The sequence below is a fragment of the Mirounga leonina genome, unplaced genomic scaffold, assembly GCF_011800145.1.
Source record: "Mirounga leonina isolate KUSES-001 unplaced genomic scaffold, KU_Mleo_1.0 Mir_127, whole genome shotgun sequence".
Taxonomy (NCBI): Eukaryota; Metazoa; Chordata; class Mammalia; order Carnivora; family Phocidae; genus Mirounga; species Mirounga leonina.
The window spans coordinates 79,224,921-79,243,177 of record NW_023270316.1 but is presented as its reverse complement, the minus strand read 5'-3'; the positions used below and the strand labels follow the sequence as shown (position 1 = coordinate 79,243,177).

At 38.8% G+C, this 18,257-nt stretch overlaps 1 protein-coding gene across 3 annotated transcripts in view; it reads right to left on the bottom strand.

Moving 5' to 3' along the window:
• Window positions 1-18,257, bottom strand: part of CRYL1 (crystallin lambda 1) — a 138,180-nt gene that overhangs the window by 89,792 nt on the left and 30,131 nt on the right. For 2 of the 3 annotated variants that reach the window (XM_035003740.1, XM_035003742.1), the window contains exon 3: window positions 9,808-9,934. In XM_035003740.1, the coding sequence (XP_034859631.1) occupies window positions 9,808-9,934 (127 nt within the window). Of the gene's footprint in view, window positions 1-9,807; window positions 9,935-17,094; window positions 17,259-18,257 lie in introns of all 3 variants that reach the window. The other variant, XM_035003741.1, reaches the window with a different exon arrangement.

Sequence of the window (18,257 nt, the reverse complement as noted above, 5' to 3'; positions counted from 1 at the left end):
AAAATGGCAATAAATACATATCTGTCAATAATTATTCTGAATGGGGGCACCTGGGTGGCTCAGTCATTAAGAATCTGCCTTCGGCTCAGGTCATGATCACAGGGTCCTGGGATCAAGCCCCACGTCGGGCTCCCAGCTCAGCGGGAGGCCGGTTTCTCCCTCTCCCACTCCCCCTGCTTGTGGTTCCCTCTCTTGCTGTGTCTCTCTCTGTCAAATAAATAAATAAAATCTTTTTTAAAAAGTTCCCTTTAAAAAATAATTATTATTATTATTCTGAATGTAAATGGACTAAACACTCCAATGAAAAGACACAGGGTATCAGAATGGATTAAAAAAATAAATAAAACAAGACCCATCTATATGCTGCTTACAAGAGACTCATTTTAAACTTAAAGACACCTGCAGATTGAAAATGAGCAAAGAAATATTTATCATGCAAATGGATGTCAAAAGAAAACCAGAGTAGCAATACTTATACCAGACAAACTAGATTTTAAAACACTGTAACAAGAGACAAGGAAGGTCACTATATAATAATAAAGGGGGCAATCCAACAAGAAGATATAACAATTGTAAATATTTTGCACCCAACATGGGAGCACCCAAATACATAAAACAGTTAATAACAAACGTAAAAGAACTAATCTATATTTACAATAGTAATAGGGAACTGTGACACCCCACTCATAGCAATGGACAGATCATCTAAGCAGAAGATCAACAAGGAAACAAGGGCTTTGAATGGCACACTGAAACAGTCAGATTTAACAGATATACTCAGAACATTCCATCTTGAAACATTAGAATATACATTCTTTTCAAGAGCACATGGAATATTCTCCAGAACAGATCACATATTAGGCCACAAAACAGGCCTCAACCAATTCGAGAAGACTGAAGTCACTCCATGTACCTTTTCTGACCACAACACTATGAAACAAGAAATCAACCACAAGAAAAAATCTGGAAAGACCACAAATACATAAAGGTTAAATAACATTCTACTAAACAATGAATGGGCCAATCAGGAAATAAAAGGAGAAGTAAAAAAGTACATGGAAACAAATGAAAATGAAAACAAAAGGATCCAAGACCTTTGGGATGCAGCAAGAGTGGTTCCAAGACAGAAGTATATAGCAACACAGGCCTACCTCAAGAAACAAGAAAAATTTCAAACAACCTAACCTTACACCTAACGGAGCTAGAAAAAGAACAACAAAGCCTAAACCCAGCAGAAGGAAGGAAATAATAAAGATCAGAGCAGACATAAATGATATAGAAACTAAAAAATCAATAGAACATATCAATGAAACCAGGAGGTGGTTCTTTGAAAAAAATTAATGTAATTGATAAACCTCTAGCCAGGCTTATCAAAAAGAAAAAAGAAAGAACCCAAATAAATAAAATCACAAACGAAAGAGGAGAAATAACAACCAACACCACAGAAATACAAACAATTATAAGAGATTATTATGAAAAACTATATGCCAACAAATTGGACAATCTATTAGAAATCGATAAATTCCTAGAAACATATAAATCACCAAAACTGAAACAAGAAAAAATAGAAAATTTGAACAACCAGCAAAGAAATTGAGTCAGTAATCAAAAAACTCACAATAAACAAAACTCCAGGATCAGATGGCTTCACAGGCAAATTCTACCCAACATTTATAGAACAGTTAACACCTATTCTTCTCTAACTAGTCCAAAAAATAGAAAAGGAAGAAAATTTCCAAACTTGTTCTGTGAAGCCAGCATTACCCTGATACCAAAACCAGATAAAGACACCACTAAAAAAGAGAACTACAAGCCAGTATCTCTGAGGAACATAGATGCAAAAATCCTCAACAAAATACCAGCAAACCGAATCCAACAATACATGAAAAAAATCATTCATGGGGCTCCTGGGTGGCTCAGCAGGCTGCACATTCACTCTTGATCTCAGCTCAGGTCTTATTCTCAGGATCATGAGTTCAGGCCCTGTGTTGGGCTCCATGTCTATTTAAAAAAAAAATCATTCACCACAATCAAGTGGGATTTATTCCCGGGTTGCAATGGTGGCTCAATATATGCAAGCCAACCAACACGGTATATCACATTAATAAGAGAAAGGATAAGAACCATATGATCATTTCAAAAGATGCAGAAAAAGCATTTGACAAAGTACAACATCCATTCATGATAAAAATCCTCAACAAAGCAGATTTAGAGGGAACATATCTCAACATAATAAAGGCCACATAGGAAAAACCCACAACTAACAACATCCTAAATGGAGAAAAGCTGAGAGCCTTTTATCTATGGTCAGGAACAAGACAGGGATGTCCACTCTCACCACTTTAATTCAATGTAGTACTGGAAGTCCTAGCCACAGCCATCAGACAACAAAAAGAAATAAAAGGCATGCAAATCAGCAAGGAAGAAGTAAAACTTTCACTATTTGCAGATGACACTCTATATAGAAAACACAGGGGCACCTGGGTGGCTCAGTCGTTAAGCATCTGCCTTCGGCTCGGGTCGTGATCCCAGGGTTCTGGGATGGAGCCCCACATCAGGCTCCCTGCTCCACGGGAGGCCTGCTTCTCCCTCTCCCACTCCCCCTGCTTGTGTTCCCTCTCTCTTCCTGTGTCTCTCTCTGTCAAATAAATAAATAAAATCTTAAAAAAAAAAAGAAAAGAAAACCCAAAGACCACCAAAAAATTGTTAGAACTGATAAATGAATTCAGTAAAGTCACAGGACACACAATCAATAAAAGGTATCTGTTGTGTTTCTATACATCAATAATGAAGCAGCAGAAAGAGAAATTAAGGAATCAATCCCACTCACAACTGCATCAAAAATAGTAAGATACCTAGGAATGAACCTAACTAAAGAGGTGAAAGGTACTCTGAAAACTATAAAACACTGATGACAGAAATTGAAGATGGCACAAAGAAATGGAAAGACATTCTGTGCTCATGGATTGGAAAAACAAACATTGTTAAAATGTCTATACTACCCAAAGCAATCTATATATTTAATGCAATCCCTATCAAAATACCAACTGCATTTTTCACAGAACTAGAACAAACAATCCTAAAATTTGTATGGAACCACAAAAGACCCCTAATAGCCAAAGCAATCTTGAAAAAGAAAAGCAAACCCGGAGGCATCACAATTCTGGAATTCAAGTCATATTACAGAGCTGTAGTAATCAAAACAGTATGGTACTGGCACAAAAACAGACACATAGATCAATGGAAGAGAATAGAAAATGCAGAAATGAATCCATGATTATATGGCCAATTAATCTTCAACAAAGCAGGAAAGAATATCCAATTGGAAAAAGACTGTCTCTTCAAAAAACGGTGTTGGGAAAACTGGACAGCCACATGCAAAAGAATGAAACTGGACCATTATCTTTCGCACACATAAACTCAAAATGGATTAAAGACCTAAATGTAAGACCTGAGACCAAAGAAGTCCTTGAAGAAAGCACAGGCAGTGATTTCTTGACATTGGCCACAGCAACTTTTTTCTAGATAGGTCTCCTGAAACAAGGAAACAAAAGCAAAAATATATTTTGGGGACTACGTCAAAATAAAAAGTTTTTTTTTTATTTATTTGAGAAAGAAAGAATGAGAGACAAAGAGCACGAGAGGGAAGAGGGTCAGAGGGAGAAGCAGACTCCCCGCTGAGCAGGGAGCCAGATGTGGGACTCGATCCCGGGACTCCAGGATCATGACCTGAGCCTCACTTAACCAACTGAGCCACCCAGGTGCCCAAAATAAAAAGTTTCTGCACAGCAAAGGAAACAATCAGCAAAACTAAAAGCAACCTAAGAATGGGAGAAGATATTTGCAAATGACATATGTGATAGAGGGTTAGTATCCAAAATCTATAAAGAACTTAGAAAACTCAACACCCAAAAAACAAAAAATCCAGTTAAGAAATGGGCAGAAGGGGGCGCCTGGGTGGCTCAGATGGTTAAGCGTCTGCCTTCGGCTCAGGTCATAATCTCAGGGTCCTGGGATCGAGTCCCGCATCGGGTTCCCTGCTCCTTGGGAGCCTGCTTCTCCCTCTGCCTTTCTCTCTCGCTCTGTCTCTCATGAATAAAAAAAAAAAAAACTTAAAAAAAAAAAAAAAGAAATGGGCAGAAGATATGAATAGACATTTTTCCAAAGAAGACATCCAAATGATCAACAGACACATGAAAAGATGCCAATATCACTGGTCATGAGAGAAATACAAATCAAAACTATAATAAGATATCACCTCACATCTGTCAGAATGGCTAAAATCAACAACACAAGAAACAACAGGTATTGGCAAGGATGTCATGAAATGGGAACCCTCTTACACATTTTTTTCTACCTCACATGGAATATTCACCAAAAGAGACCATACGCTGGGTCATAAAACACACCTCAATAAATAAAGAGAATTGAAATCTTGTAAAGTATGTTTTGGGATCATAATGGAATTAGACTAGAAATTAATAACAGAAAGGTATCTGGAAAACTCCCCAGATTTGTATGCTAAACAACCCACTTTTCCTTAATCCATGAGTGAAAGTGGAGGTCATAAGGGAAATCAGGAAATACTTGGAATATTATGGAAAAGGCAAAACTGTAGGGACAAAAAAAACAGATGCCTGTTTGCTTGGGCCTAGGGAAGGGGACAGGAGACTGACGACAAGGAGAAGGAGGGCATTCTGTGCAGTAATGGAAACGTTCTCAAGTTTGAACGTGATAGCGGATGGTGCATCATTACATGCACTTGTCAAAACACATAGAACTGATCACTAAAACTAGTGAATTTTATTATATGTAAACTGTACCTCAATAAACCTGATTTTACAAATTTTTCTTTTAAAAAAGTACATGGAACAGGAAAAATGAAATTCAAATTTCCATGTACACTCCTATATGTTCTCAGTGTTGGCTGCCCCATGTGCCCTTCACTACACGAACACCCCACACCCACACCCTCATTCTTACTGAAAGGATTATTCTGAGCCTCAGTGAATCAAGACCAAAAGTCCAACAAGCTCCCATCCTTTAAGAAAACATAAATTTAAAAGTGGTGTTAGTGTTTATGAATACTGCGTCCTATAATCACTGACAGTCCTCATCAAAATGACTAGCATCCTCTAAATTTTAAAGGTAAAGTTCAGATGTAAATTCTCCTTATCCACACAGATGATATAATTTTTACTTCCAGATTTCAGCAGTTGTCCTTGATTTTGTATAAGGAAAGTCATTTAAACTCCCTAATTCTATAAGCCATTCCCATGGCTCCTACCAGCTACTTCAATCTCAAGTCTTAAATTCCAGAGATCAGATAAAGGCTCTGTATCACAGCTAATGAGTCTTAATGCTCTTTCAGAGTCAGTCAAAGCTTTAGACAGGCTTTTCAGAATAAACTTATTTTTCCAGCATAGTCGATTTTCTTGCTAGGCAAGATTTGATTACCAAATTGTGCTAAGTTATAGAAATTCAGGTTTCATTCTTGTATGCTCCCACATTTCAGCAGACAATTAAGGAACTTTCTGATCCATGCTCCTGCCCTCTGGGGTTTGGGTAGAAGACAAATCTACCACAGAGAGTTACACTCACATTTCTGGGGCTTTGATCCTTGGGGACTCAGTAAATCCTACAGTGGGACTTTTGTAGTTGAACAACTGTGTGGCAAGCAACGTAGTTTTGCTTGTTTTTTAATTCACAAACTCTGCCCCCTGCTTTTGAACAATTCCCAAAAGTAATGTTAATTTTCTTTTTGTAAGAAAAATGTCTCCAAAAAGCCCAGATTAATTTTTCTACATTGTGAATGTTTCCTTTTATAAACTGGAAAAGAGAATTGTAAGAGCTGATAAAGGTATAGTTAGCAAGAAGTCTATGGGTCATGAGGCCTGGCAGAGTAGACACCTGACAGATGGCATTTTGGAACTTCAGCTTTAATGTCATTCTTAGATGGAAGGTTCTTTCAGGTTAGATATCACATGATAAACATAACAATTACTTTAAGTCCAAAAATTATACTTCTATCTGATAGAATCTTGGGCAAATCACACAGCAAGAAATGCTCTAAGTTTTAAACAAAAATCATGATACAAAATTCTATTTACAGTATAAAGTCAAGTATGTTAGAGAAAGACAGGATATAAATAGGAGAAATGGAAAGAAATACAAACATACCAAGATGTTAAGACATTTTTGGAATAATGGAACTATACAGGATTTTCCTAAATTTTCTTCACTCTTTACTCTTCAAAATATAATTTTAACGTCCTTAGATTATTAGAAACCTAATGTAATTTAACAAACACATGACATATTGTTAGGCAGGTTTTGATTTGGGGGTGTCTATATACTTGTTTGTTTGATAAACATAAGGTGAAATCGATATGCATTAGTTGCAAAATTTGGAAAACCAAATTTGCCCTATGTCATATAAAGAAATGTGTAAACATGCCCGAGAAAATCAGTCAAAGCAATGGACAAAAATGAAATCTCAATTTGTTTTTTTCTCTTACCCGTTTTTCCTTCTGATTAGTTTCACTGTCCTATTGAACACCTTCCTTGGAGGATTCTAATCAGGATGTAGAATGAAACCCAAACTCTTTATTTCTTTAAGAGAACACTTAAATAGGGCTCTTATGTGCCATGCATTACTCCAATCATTTTACAAAGGTTAACTCATTTCATCTAAGTAAGTCTTCAGTTTGGCATTCCAAGCATTCCCCACTTAGCTGCTACTTCCAGCCTTTTCCCACCTGTCCAACTGCCCTGTGACTCAGCCTCACCATTCTACTCTGCTTGCCTCAAACATACTCACAGGCACCTCTCATCTTCTGTTCGTCTCCTTCTGAGACATTGTCCCCACCTCATCCACCAAAATCTACTTGTCAAAGGCCAAAGCAGGCTCAAATCCTACCGTCGTCAAACCTTCCCAAAGCCTCCGGCTCAGATCTGTGCCCCTCTCCATTACTCTTTGTGGGACTAGAGGTACAAGTAATTTCTGAACACCATAATCTCTTACAGGAAATAAAACCTAGTGGAGTTTGCATCGTCTTTTCTATATTCCTCTCCCTACACTGCCTGACTCAGTGTTGTTCTACATAATAGATGCTGCTCAACATGTAAATGCCATGTAAATACATTCAATCTATAAAATAAAGACAGACCTTAAGGAGCAATTTTCAATACTTTGCATAGAACAACATATATTGTCCCAAATCATTTATTATCAAAATTGTATACAAATGGTCACATTATAAAATTACTTATTTTATCAATTTTTTAAGCATTTTCTATGTGCCAAGTGCTGTGGCTAAGCATTTTACATGCATTATAACTTAGAATATTCCTCAAAAATTATCCCATAAAAGACTTGCCTTATATTCAAGTCATTATAAAGTTCTATTATGAAGGTATCTTTTTTGAAAAATAATATACTGTTTGGGGAAGACACATTCTTCTGAACTAATTCAATCATGCTAGCATAGAAATCATCTGATAAAATCTATTTTTTCAAATGGGACCAGGAGACAAAGAAATATAACACAGACATTTGAATTATTCCTACAGCATGATTTCACAATTGCTAGTGCTGGGAAATTTGGAAATAAATTTTATAAAGATAATTTTAAAACAAAAAAAGTAACATAGCCAGTTGTTATGTTGAGGAACCACAAGTATAGCACCACAGAGAGAAAAAAACACCTGAACGTTTGAGAATTAGTAGCTGAGGCTGGAGATAAAACTTCTAATGCCATGTCATATGTGGGTTAAAAAAGCTCTGCACAACATCATCTCAGGAAAGCAACAATGACGTGCTCTGGAAAACTCTGCCTAGAAAGGAGACTCAAAAATAGCTCTCTATTGAAGATAAAGACACCAGAGTCAGAGATGACTGTTAAGAGTTTGAACAGAAGTGTTTTGGGGCACCTGGGTGGCTCAGTTGGTTAAGCATCTGACTTTGGCTCAGGTAATGATGTCAGGGTCCTGGATCGAGCCCCGCGTCGAGCCCCATGTCCTGGCGGTCGCATGGCCTCATCTGGCTCTGTGCCCAGCAGGGAGTCTGCTTGTCCCTCTCCCTCTGCCCCTCCCCTTCTCATGCTCTCTCTCTCACTTTCTCTCCCTCAAACATAGAAATAAAATCTTTAAATTTTTTTTAAAAAGAAGTGTTTTGTGAAATGGGAATGTAAAAATGTTTCAGTAATGTGTTACATATTCCTATTTCAGATCACATCATATATGTAATTGTAATATTTTATTATGTATCATGTAAATATTATATAACAAATTCACCCCAAAAAGAATTTTTTTTTTAATCTTCTTGTTGGAAAAATGGAGGTTTGCCTTCGATAAGGGTGACCTTAGATGTTAGCATGGATGGTTCTCTTCACAACCACCAGTGCACTGGGTATTATGCCCATTATCCAGATGAGGAAGTGGGGCTTAAAAGTTGAGAAACTCACAAGGGCACACAGCTGCTCAGTGCAAAGTCCACTTGACTAAAAGTCTATGCCCTCAACCACCACCTCCACGGCAGGAAGCTCCCACAGGTCCTTGCTAATGTCAGGAGCCACAAAATCCAAATTGTTTTTCCTCCTCCAGCAGGATCAGCATAGAAGCATACACTTTCCTTAGAAACAAAATGCATGTGAAGAACCTTCTCTGCTGAGCTCACACTGGTAAGGCTGGAAAGCTTCTGTGCTCCTCAGAAGCGAGGCCCCCCCCGACAGCTGTCAGCAGCACTGCAAGGGTGGAAAGAGATGGCATTGGAAAGCTCCCGAGAGGAGCCCTCTGATCCCTTGTAAGACTCCCCAGTTTTATACAATCTTCACCAAATGAGAGACAGAGATGAAAATACTCAAAAGAGATATGGAATTGACCTATCTTATGTATCCAGTCCTCTTCTTATTTTCTGTTTGACACATGTTTGTTAAATGAACTAGAGAAATTTCAGAGCTACAAAGACAGAGAACCTCAATTAACTGTATTTGACCTCAATCTCAGAGCAGCAGCTGACCATAAAACACACTCAGTCTTTTTGGTTTGCTCCCAAATTCTCAGCTAGAATGTCATCACAGAAACAACATGAAATGTGCAACACTGAATCAACAGAAACGTGCAAGCCTCACAACACATGATATCAAGGAGGGGTATCAGGAGTGATGCTTCTTTCAGTTTTAGGTAAATCCGCTTAAATCTTATGGCAGTAAGTGTAACATTTTTAAAAAGACAAATTTATACATCTGGGTTCTTAAATATGGGCAGGAGCTGTCTATAAACAAAGGAGCTCTAGGAGGGACGGGTCCTGACCCGGCAGGCACCATGCTGCGGGCGCAGCCCCCGAAGAGCCTGCCTGCAGCTTTCTCTGCTGTGCAAACAGTGCCTGAGGAGTTCTTCTTTTAAGTACAGTTCTTGGAAAAGTTAAATGCAAATGTTATAAGAAATGAAAGGGTTTATTTCAGATGATTTCTTTTAAGTTTTTACTCAATTATATATGAGAACAAAAATATAATCTCTCATTCAATAGAAAAATAAAACAAAAGTGTTAGCTGTCCAGAAAACCCTACTTCTGTTCAAAATTCTAACACCTCTGAAAGACAGTATTTAATCAATCACAGTAGTTTGATGAGAGCCCATATAGGAGATGTTTTGAAACAATGCTTCTTATCACATAAAACATAATCCTGACCTTCAGGGTACAAGATGCCCACACCTTGCAACTGCCTTTTATCTCCCCCGCTCTTCCAAGGAGGTTGGAAGACAAGCTCTTCAAGCCCTTGGAGACTAAGCGCAGTATCAACTCACCTGAATGTGCATGGCGCCCTCTGCCGCTGCTTGAATAGTCAAACAACCACTGATGAGTGACCCCTGCTCTTCAGCACTCAGGGAGCCTTTCAGAGAACCTGACTGCTCCAGAAACTTCATCTCTTTTCTAGAAAGAAGAGTGACCCTGTGAGTACCTGAAAGCAAACTTAAAAACAAAGGTAAACACGAATCCCTAGGGAAATGCAAATCAAAACCACAATGATATACCTACCACTTCACACCCATCAGGATGAAAAAAATAGAAAGTAAACCAAGAGTTAGTGAGGATGTACAGTATTGGTGGAAATGTAAACGGGGAAGTTACTGTGGCAAACAGTTCAATGGTTTCTCAAAAGTCAAAAAGAGAACTACCTACCATGATCCAGCAATTCCAATTCTGTTAATACCCACCCCCCAAAATGAAAGCAGATACTCAAACAGATATTTGTGTATTCATGTTCATAGCAGCATTGTTCACAACAGCCAAAAGATGGAAACAACCCAAAAGTCCATACATGGATGAAAACAAATGTGGCACATACATACAATGGAATTCGACAGAATGGAATTCAGCCTTTAAAAGGCAGGAAATTGGGGCACCTGGATGGTTCAGTTGGTTAAGCGTCTGCCTTGGGCTCAGGTCAGGATCTCAGGGTCCTCAGATAGAGCCCTGCATCAGGGGCTCTCTGCTCAGCAGGGAGTCTGCTCCTCCCTCTCTCTGTTCCTCCCCCCTGCTCATGAGCTCTCTCCCCCTCTCTCTCTCAAATAATCTTTTTTTTAAAAAAGGGAGGAAATTCTGTCACATGCTGCAGCATGGATGAACCTTGAGGACATGACACCAAATGAAATCAGCCAGTCACAAAGAGACAAATACTGTATGATCCCACTTATATGAGGTACCTAGAATAGTCAAATTCATAGGAGACAGAAAGTGGAATGGGGGCTGCCAGGGCTGGAGGAGGGTACCTGTGGTTTAATGGGTACAGAGTTTCAGTTTTACAAGATGACCTTTTGGGGATAGATGGTTGTATGACAGTGAGAATGCACTTGATGTCACTAAACTGTATGCTTAAACATTATTAAGACAGTAAATTTGATGTCGTGTGTATTTTACCACAATTAAATTTTTTTCTTTTTGGTTTTTGAAGAGATGAGGCAAGGCCAATAGGAGGTAAGATTGGAAAGCAGTAGTTCTTCACCCACTTCTGTCAATCCCTGGGGAACAGGACTGAAAGAAGGTATCTCATAGTCAGGACCAGGGCCTTCATGGGGCGTCACCCGTGCAGAGACCCGTGGTAAGAAGGGCCCTCGCTGGGTTTACTGCTCTGCTGTCACGGTCTCAAAATGCTTAATGAATATGGAGCAAAGGGCCCCACGTTTTCATTTGCACTTGGCCTCACAAATTATGTAGTCAGTCCTGCTTATAATTCATGACATATTAAATAATATAAACACATACAACATACACAAACACACACACACACACAGTTGCCTAAGGAGCAACATTTATGCTTTCCAAAAAATTCTGTGGATTTCTGCCAGTGAGTCAAATATTTTTTACAGCATTTCATGTTCATGGTTTTCATCTTTAGGCTGTCGACATCTTCAGCCGAAGACTACCAGGAACACACCTACAGTAGGACAAGTCAGGTTTGTTACTCACTGCATTGAGGGAGAATGCACAGCAGGGGGAACTGTGGGGTATTAGTAAGAAAGTGTCAGGGAGAACCTGTAGCAGGATTTGAGCTTTGGTTGGGTGATTTGGAAGAGGATCTGAGGGTCTGATTTCACTGGATTGGATGCTGTAGAAAGGGAAGGCAATTTGAACACTGAGTATCTCAATAAACATAAATATTTGGAGGACAGACTAGACTGAAGATAAAGCTGTCATGAGCAAAGAAGTAGCAGTCATTCATTTTAGCCAAGAGAAGGCTGCTCAGTATTTGTGGGTTACACAGTGATCTCATTTTTGTCTATGCTTAGACAAATTTAAAACATGGTCTTGCTTTGTCTCATTCTGTCATGGTCTAAGAGTGACCCTGTCTGATGTGGGTGTTCTTGAGACTGCTTATGTCCAACAGGAGAATGCCATGGCCCAGCCATGAGTGCTGGGCCAGCTCCAGATGTTAGGGGCTGTGCTTTTGTTGTTTTTCATTTTTTCTCTTTCTTAAAACTATGTATCTTGGGGCGCCTGGGTTGGCTCAGTTGGTTAAGCGACTGCCTTCGGCTCAGGTCATGATCCTGGAGTCCCAGGATTGAGTCTTGCATCGGGCTCCCTGCTCAGCAGGGAGTCTGCTTCTCCCTCTGACTCTCCCCCCTCTCATGCTCTCTATCTCATTCTCTCTCTCAAATAAATAAATAAAATCTTTAAAAAAAAATTAAAAAAAAAAAAACTATGTATCTTGTATTTTGTTTTAGCTACAAATTGAGGAACAGAAATTTTCTTGCTACTGTTACTGCAAAAAAAAAAAAAATACAAAAATATGCTGAAATGCAAACACTATTATACCTAACAAAAAGAAGCTCCATGGCAAAGATAACGAGTCAACAAATGATCACGCAGATTCAAAGTCTTTCCTGCTTCTGAGTCAACAAACATAAAGACACTATTGTAGGTCATCATCACACATGGGATCTGAACCCAAATTTTTTTAAAGGAGAGGGAGAAATCTGAGATTGCTGTCATGTAGATAATTTGGAAGATCTGTAATATATTAACTTTAAAAAAAAAAAAAAAACCTACCTTAAAATCAAGCCAGAAAATGGCTACCTTATTTTAGAGGATCCTAAGGACACACATGCAGAAGTTGCTCCTTGGAACAACTCAATGTTGGGAACTGAATACGCCTGACCACTACCCCCAGTGAGCAAGCATTTGAAAAATATTTTTACATATAACACATTCCTTGAAGTAGAGGTTTATAAAGTTACTGAAAATATACAAAACAACGTGTTTCTTAGCCAGTTCATCAAGAAGTTCGTATTAGTTGTCTAGAGTATTGTGTGGTATCTTAGCAACAGATTAGAAATTGACTGTAAGTTTGATAACCTAAAGTCAAGAAAGAACTGACTTAAATGGCAGAAAACAGATATTTTAAACACCATCGAGGGAAATATAGTAAAAAGAGTTACCAGAAAATGTTGCCCTACCAAGATAAGAAGGAAGAGTGAATGTTTACTTGTCCTAGAGGATCCTGGCGTTGTGCACCAGCAGCGACCCCCAACCTCCCTGAACACAGTCCGAGTTCTTCACTCGAATAACCACAGCGAGGAGGGCACCACTCGATCCAAAGATCATTTAATTTTCATTTCATGTTTTGGATCCATTTTTTGAAAATTTTTGGAGTTATATAACTCTGTAAACTCTGTACTAAAAACCATTTACTGTATACTTTAAGAGCCAAATATATGCTATATATATCTCAATAAAGCTGTTGTATGTTTCTTGTTGCTTTTGTAACAAATCACCACAAACTCAGTGGATTAAACAATACAAATTTATTATCTTACAGTTCCAGGGGTCAGAAATCTCAAGTAGACTGACATCAAAGTATCAGCAAGGCTGCATTCCCTCTGGAGGCTCTAGAGGCAAATCTGCTCATTGCCTCTTCTAGCGCCTACAGCTCCCCCCTCACCATTTTCCTTGGCTTCACGGTCCTCTTCCGTTTCATAGCCTGCAATTTCATCACTCCAACCTCTGCAATCTCCATCACACCTCCTTCTTTGGCTCTCCTCATTCTCTCCCCCTGATAAGGACCCTTGTAATTACATGGAGCCAATCTGGATAATCTCCCATATTCATATTCTCAACTTAATCATGTCTGGTCTCTATTGCCATGTAAGGTAACATATTCCCAGGTCCCGGGGATTAGGGCATGCACATCTTTGGGGGAGTCATTGTTCTACCTACTACACTTACATCAAAAAAAAAAAAAAAAAAAAAAACTTTTAGAATAGACCATGTGATATATGTAGAATTCCTGTAAAATTACTGTCCAAAATTGTGCTTACAGAACAGAGAAGACTTATCTATTAAAGCTGCCTCAAATCAGATAATTAGGTTATGTTTGGCTCTTTGTACTTCGCAGATAATTTTCCACCATATTCTGAATTCCACTAGCTGTTGAAAAGTTTGTTGTCAATTTGTAATTCTTTTATAGGTAGTCTGTCTTTTCTCTCTCTACTTTTAAGACTTTTCTTATGTCCCTTGGTGTTCTGTAGTATCCCTGGGATGCATGTAGATACAGATATCCTTTTTATTTACCCTGCTTAGGACACTTTGTTCTTCCAGAATATGAGGATCCGTGTCTTCAACTGAAATGAAGTCTCGCTTCTTGTATCTTCATAAATTCTTCCTCCCTATTCTCTCTAAATCTTTCAGACCTCTAATGAGATATATGTTAGGCATCCTCTCTGTATCATTCATATTTCTTAACTACTTTTTCACATTTCCCATCTCTTTATCTCCTGAATTCCATGCTAAATAATATCTTCAGATCCGACTTCCAGTTTACTATGGTCATAAAACCTTGTCTCTGACGTGTTTGGGGATTTTTATTTTTATTTTTTTTTAAGATTATTTATTTATTTATTTATTTGAGAGAGAGAGAATGAGATGAGAACACATGAGAGGGGATAGAGTCAGAGGGCAAAGCAGACTCCCCACCGAGCAGGGAGCCCGATGCGGGACTCGATCCAGGGACTCCAGGATCATGACCTGAGCCGAAGGCAGCCGCCCAACCAACTGAGCCACCCAGGCGCCCGTGTGTTTGGGGATTTTTAGTTGTGAGCAGATGTTCACTGAACTCTGTGGGAATCCTGTGAGCCTCTGATTTAAGGTACATTATTCTGGAGACGATGTCTATCTTCCTGCTGACAGGCACTGCAGACATTACTAACCAAGGGACCGATTTGAATTCTTGGATTAGAGTTTATAAGACCACACAGTAATATGAATTTGGGTTCCAAAACTCTTAGAGAGCTGGTTTGTGGTTATAAATTCTCAGAGAAACTCCTTCTCCCCACCACCCAGAACCAAGGCCAAGACAGACAAGCCCCCACATACAGACTAGATTTTTTCCTACTACTCCTTTCACCAACAATGTCACCCTCTGAATACTAGCTTCACTTGGGGGTCTCCAATTTGATCCCCCATCTTGCACAGACTAAGGTTTGCTGTTAGAACCAAAGCAAGATTGGCAATTATCTTAGAGCAGCTGTGACGTTCACATATCTCTTAGGATCTGTGCTCCCAAATTTGGCCTCTCAGAGTTTCCATTACTTTCTTGCCAGATCAGCTATGCATTATAAACTATACATTTACTCAATCCTTTTAAGTATTTTGAAGTGGAAAAGTCTTTCAGGATACTTATTTTGCCATATTGCCAGAAACTAAACTCTAGACTGTTTCTTTAAAATCTAATATTCTTAGATATTATGTGCACTTCATATTTCATGATAAAAGAGAAATACTGACCTTATCCATTTCAGTAATAAGTTATCCAATGTGAATATGATCTCTACTAGGCATATGAATTTATAACACACAATTGCTAATTGATTACATCATGGTTCTTGTTCATATGTGTAGCAAAGAAAAATAATACTGGTTTTTAGAGTTACCACTGGTAAGGCCTTACTCTTCTGTTTTCCAGCTTTGCCCACTTGAAAAAATACATATATGTATTATTTATATATACTATTGCATTATATAAATCTTACATATATTTACACATATAAATAATACCTAAATCCACCTGAAGCCAATAAACTTAGCCTTAAAAACAACAATATATTTCTGAAATGCATCAAAACACAAAGAATGGTTCTTTTTTAATTTAATTTAGCTTATTTACTCTGATGCTTTAGAAATCAAGGCCCACACTGGTTACAAACTCACTCCAGGACAAAAAGTGTTAGCCACGTGTGGGATGGAAACCAGTTTCTGACTCCTTCCCTTAAACAAGTGAATAGAAACCTCTTCCTTTTCCTCACTCTTCCTACTAAACCATGATGGTTCTGCCATTAAAAAAAAAAAAAAATCCTGTCTGGTGGGACTTATTTATAGGGCTAATTGGCACAATTTATTGGCTTAAAATCTGAAGATTCAAGGTAGCCAATTTACTGGAGAAAACAGAGAGGAGTCTGCATGCACTCCCTCCCTCCTGAATGTTGCTAACACCGGAGTCCCAGCCTGTTGAGCTTGAGCTTAGACTACAGGGTTCCTGGTTCCCATCCGGTTAGCCCTGGTGTACCTAACAAAACTACCAAATCCTTCCAGGATTTCATTACCAACAGAGTTCAGCCCACGGGGAGCCTGTGCCACGTGGTACATGGCCCATCAATTAGCTCATCCCTCATGGCAGTTTGAAATGAAGACCCTCAAAGTGGGTTGGCCAAGGGTACATGGAGCCATAGGTGTAGGCCTAGTGGTAGAATCACTGCAATTGTGGGCTTTAGAAAGGCAGGACCTCAGACAAGGACCTGCTATGCAACCATCCTCCCCAGAACTGCTGAAAGTTACCAGAGCTGTTGTCTGACTATCAGAAGCTCAGATGTCGCCTGAACAATGTCCTGTTTCTGCAACAGTGATGTAGCTGCAGGGGTAGCTTCCAGGGTCCCTTGCTTCCTTGAAGAGCCTCACAATACATCCCCACTGACGGATATAATCTGGGTACCTCTATACTTGTAACCCGAAAGGGCCTAGCACCTACTTTGTTCAGAAATTAGATGGAACTATTGGCTGAAGGAAATTATCACATATCTAAACTGCTTGGTTTTAAACTATATGATTTATATAAATTAGACCTGTAGCAATGGCTAAGCCTAGGGACCAATAACCCTGATAAATGTTAACTACGTTGCCCATAAATATAACCAGAATAAAAATGTTCATATCTCTGAAGGACTGTTTATAGCTACCAAACAAAAAATCATTTCTGTTCAATTAAATGTATTTGCTATTAAATAGAAACAAGTGAGAAACATAATATGGTGCCCCTGTTCCCTTTCTGGAAAGACTTTGTTTTCGTAACTTATTTTTAAAAGTAAAAAAAGAAAAAGTAGTAAGAAAAACAAACATCCCCATATTTCTACTGAGAACTAACCACCACCAATCTTGACATATGTGCTTCTTGTCATTTTTTAAATAAGCAAAACATTAAAGTTCTTTTAACCGCCAACCTCACAGAACTATTTTCTACTGAATTCAGAGAGGGTTTTTAAATGCCAAAGCCTAAAAACACAATAATTACCCACTTCATCCTTGAGAGAATTATGTCTGAGTACCTAATGTGCTCAAAGCACCTGCTTTAAGCTGCAGTAAGCCAAAGCAAACTTTTAGCCTTTCTTCCCAATGTAGTGAGTCGGATTAGAACAAACAGATGGGACGACAAAAGAGGCTCTTGTTTCTTCGATGAGCTGCTGTTCTATGGACTTCCCAGGGATTGTCCCTATGGAGAAAGAAAGGAAAAAGAGACAGACGGTAGTAGCCAGAATAACCACACCAATGGTCTCATGCAGATTAGACTCAGGGTGAAGAATCTATATAAGCAATTTGGCCTCGAGGCCCTTTCTGCCCCTGAAAAAGACAAGGGCATGAGGGGAGAGACCCGGTCATACATTAACCCACTGGACCACTGCATGGCTGCAAACTCCAGAACCCTGCTGTGCAGGGATCCCAAGAGAAAACCATATGAAACGTTTGGAGGAGTTTTCAGACATACTCAGATAATCCCTCATGTTCTCTTCAAGTTCAATAACTAGGCCCGTAAATCAAAACCAGCCATTTGGCAATGTTTTATCCCAATTAGATCAGTTCCAATATTTTTCATTAAGTATTTTGGAAGAACATAACACATAAATACCTGGAAAAGAAAGGGCTCTCGGTAGGGTTTTCAGCAGCCTCAGATATGCCACAAGGTTGCAGCCTACACTATTTAAGAGGCACGCATTCAAAGCACATTAGTAAGTGCTGCAGCATACCAGTTCTACCTCTAGAGGTCAGCCTAGCACTAGAAGTCAAAATATTTCCAGCCTAACTTCAGTGAATTTATATTTTTATTTAAAATTGGAGAAAAGGAAATAATACATTATATGTTTAAAAAAAAAAAGAAGAAGAAGATAGCAGGAGGGGAAGAATGAAGGGGGGGAAATCGGAGGGGGAGACAAACCCTGAGAGACTAGGGACTCTGAAAAACAAACTGAGGGTTCTAGAGGGGAGAAGGGTGGGGGATGGGTTAGCCTGGTGATGGGTATTAAAGAGGGCTCCTTCTGCATGGAGCACTGGGTGTTACGCACAAACAATGGATCATGGAACACTACATCAAAAACCAATGATGTAATGTATGGTGATTAATGTAACATAATAAAAAAAAATACTTTGCTTGAAAAAATAATAAAATAATAAAATAAAATTGGAGAAAAGGAAATGTTAATTATCCCTGTAGGGC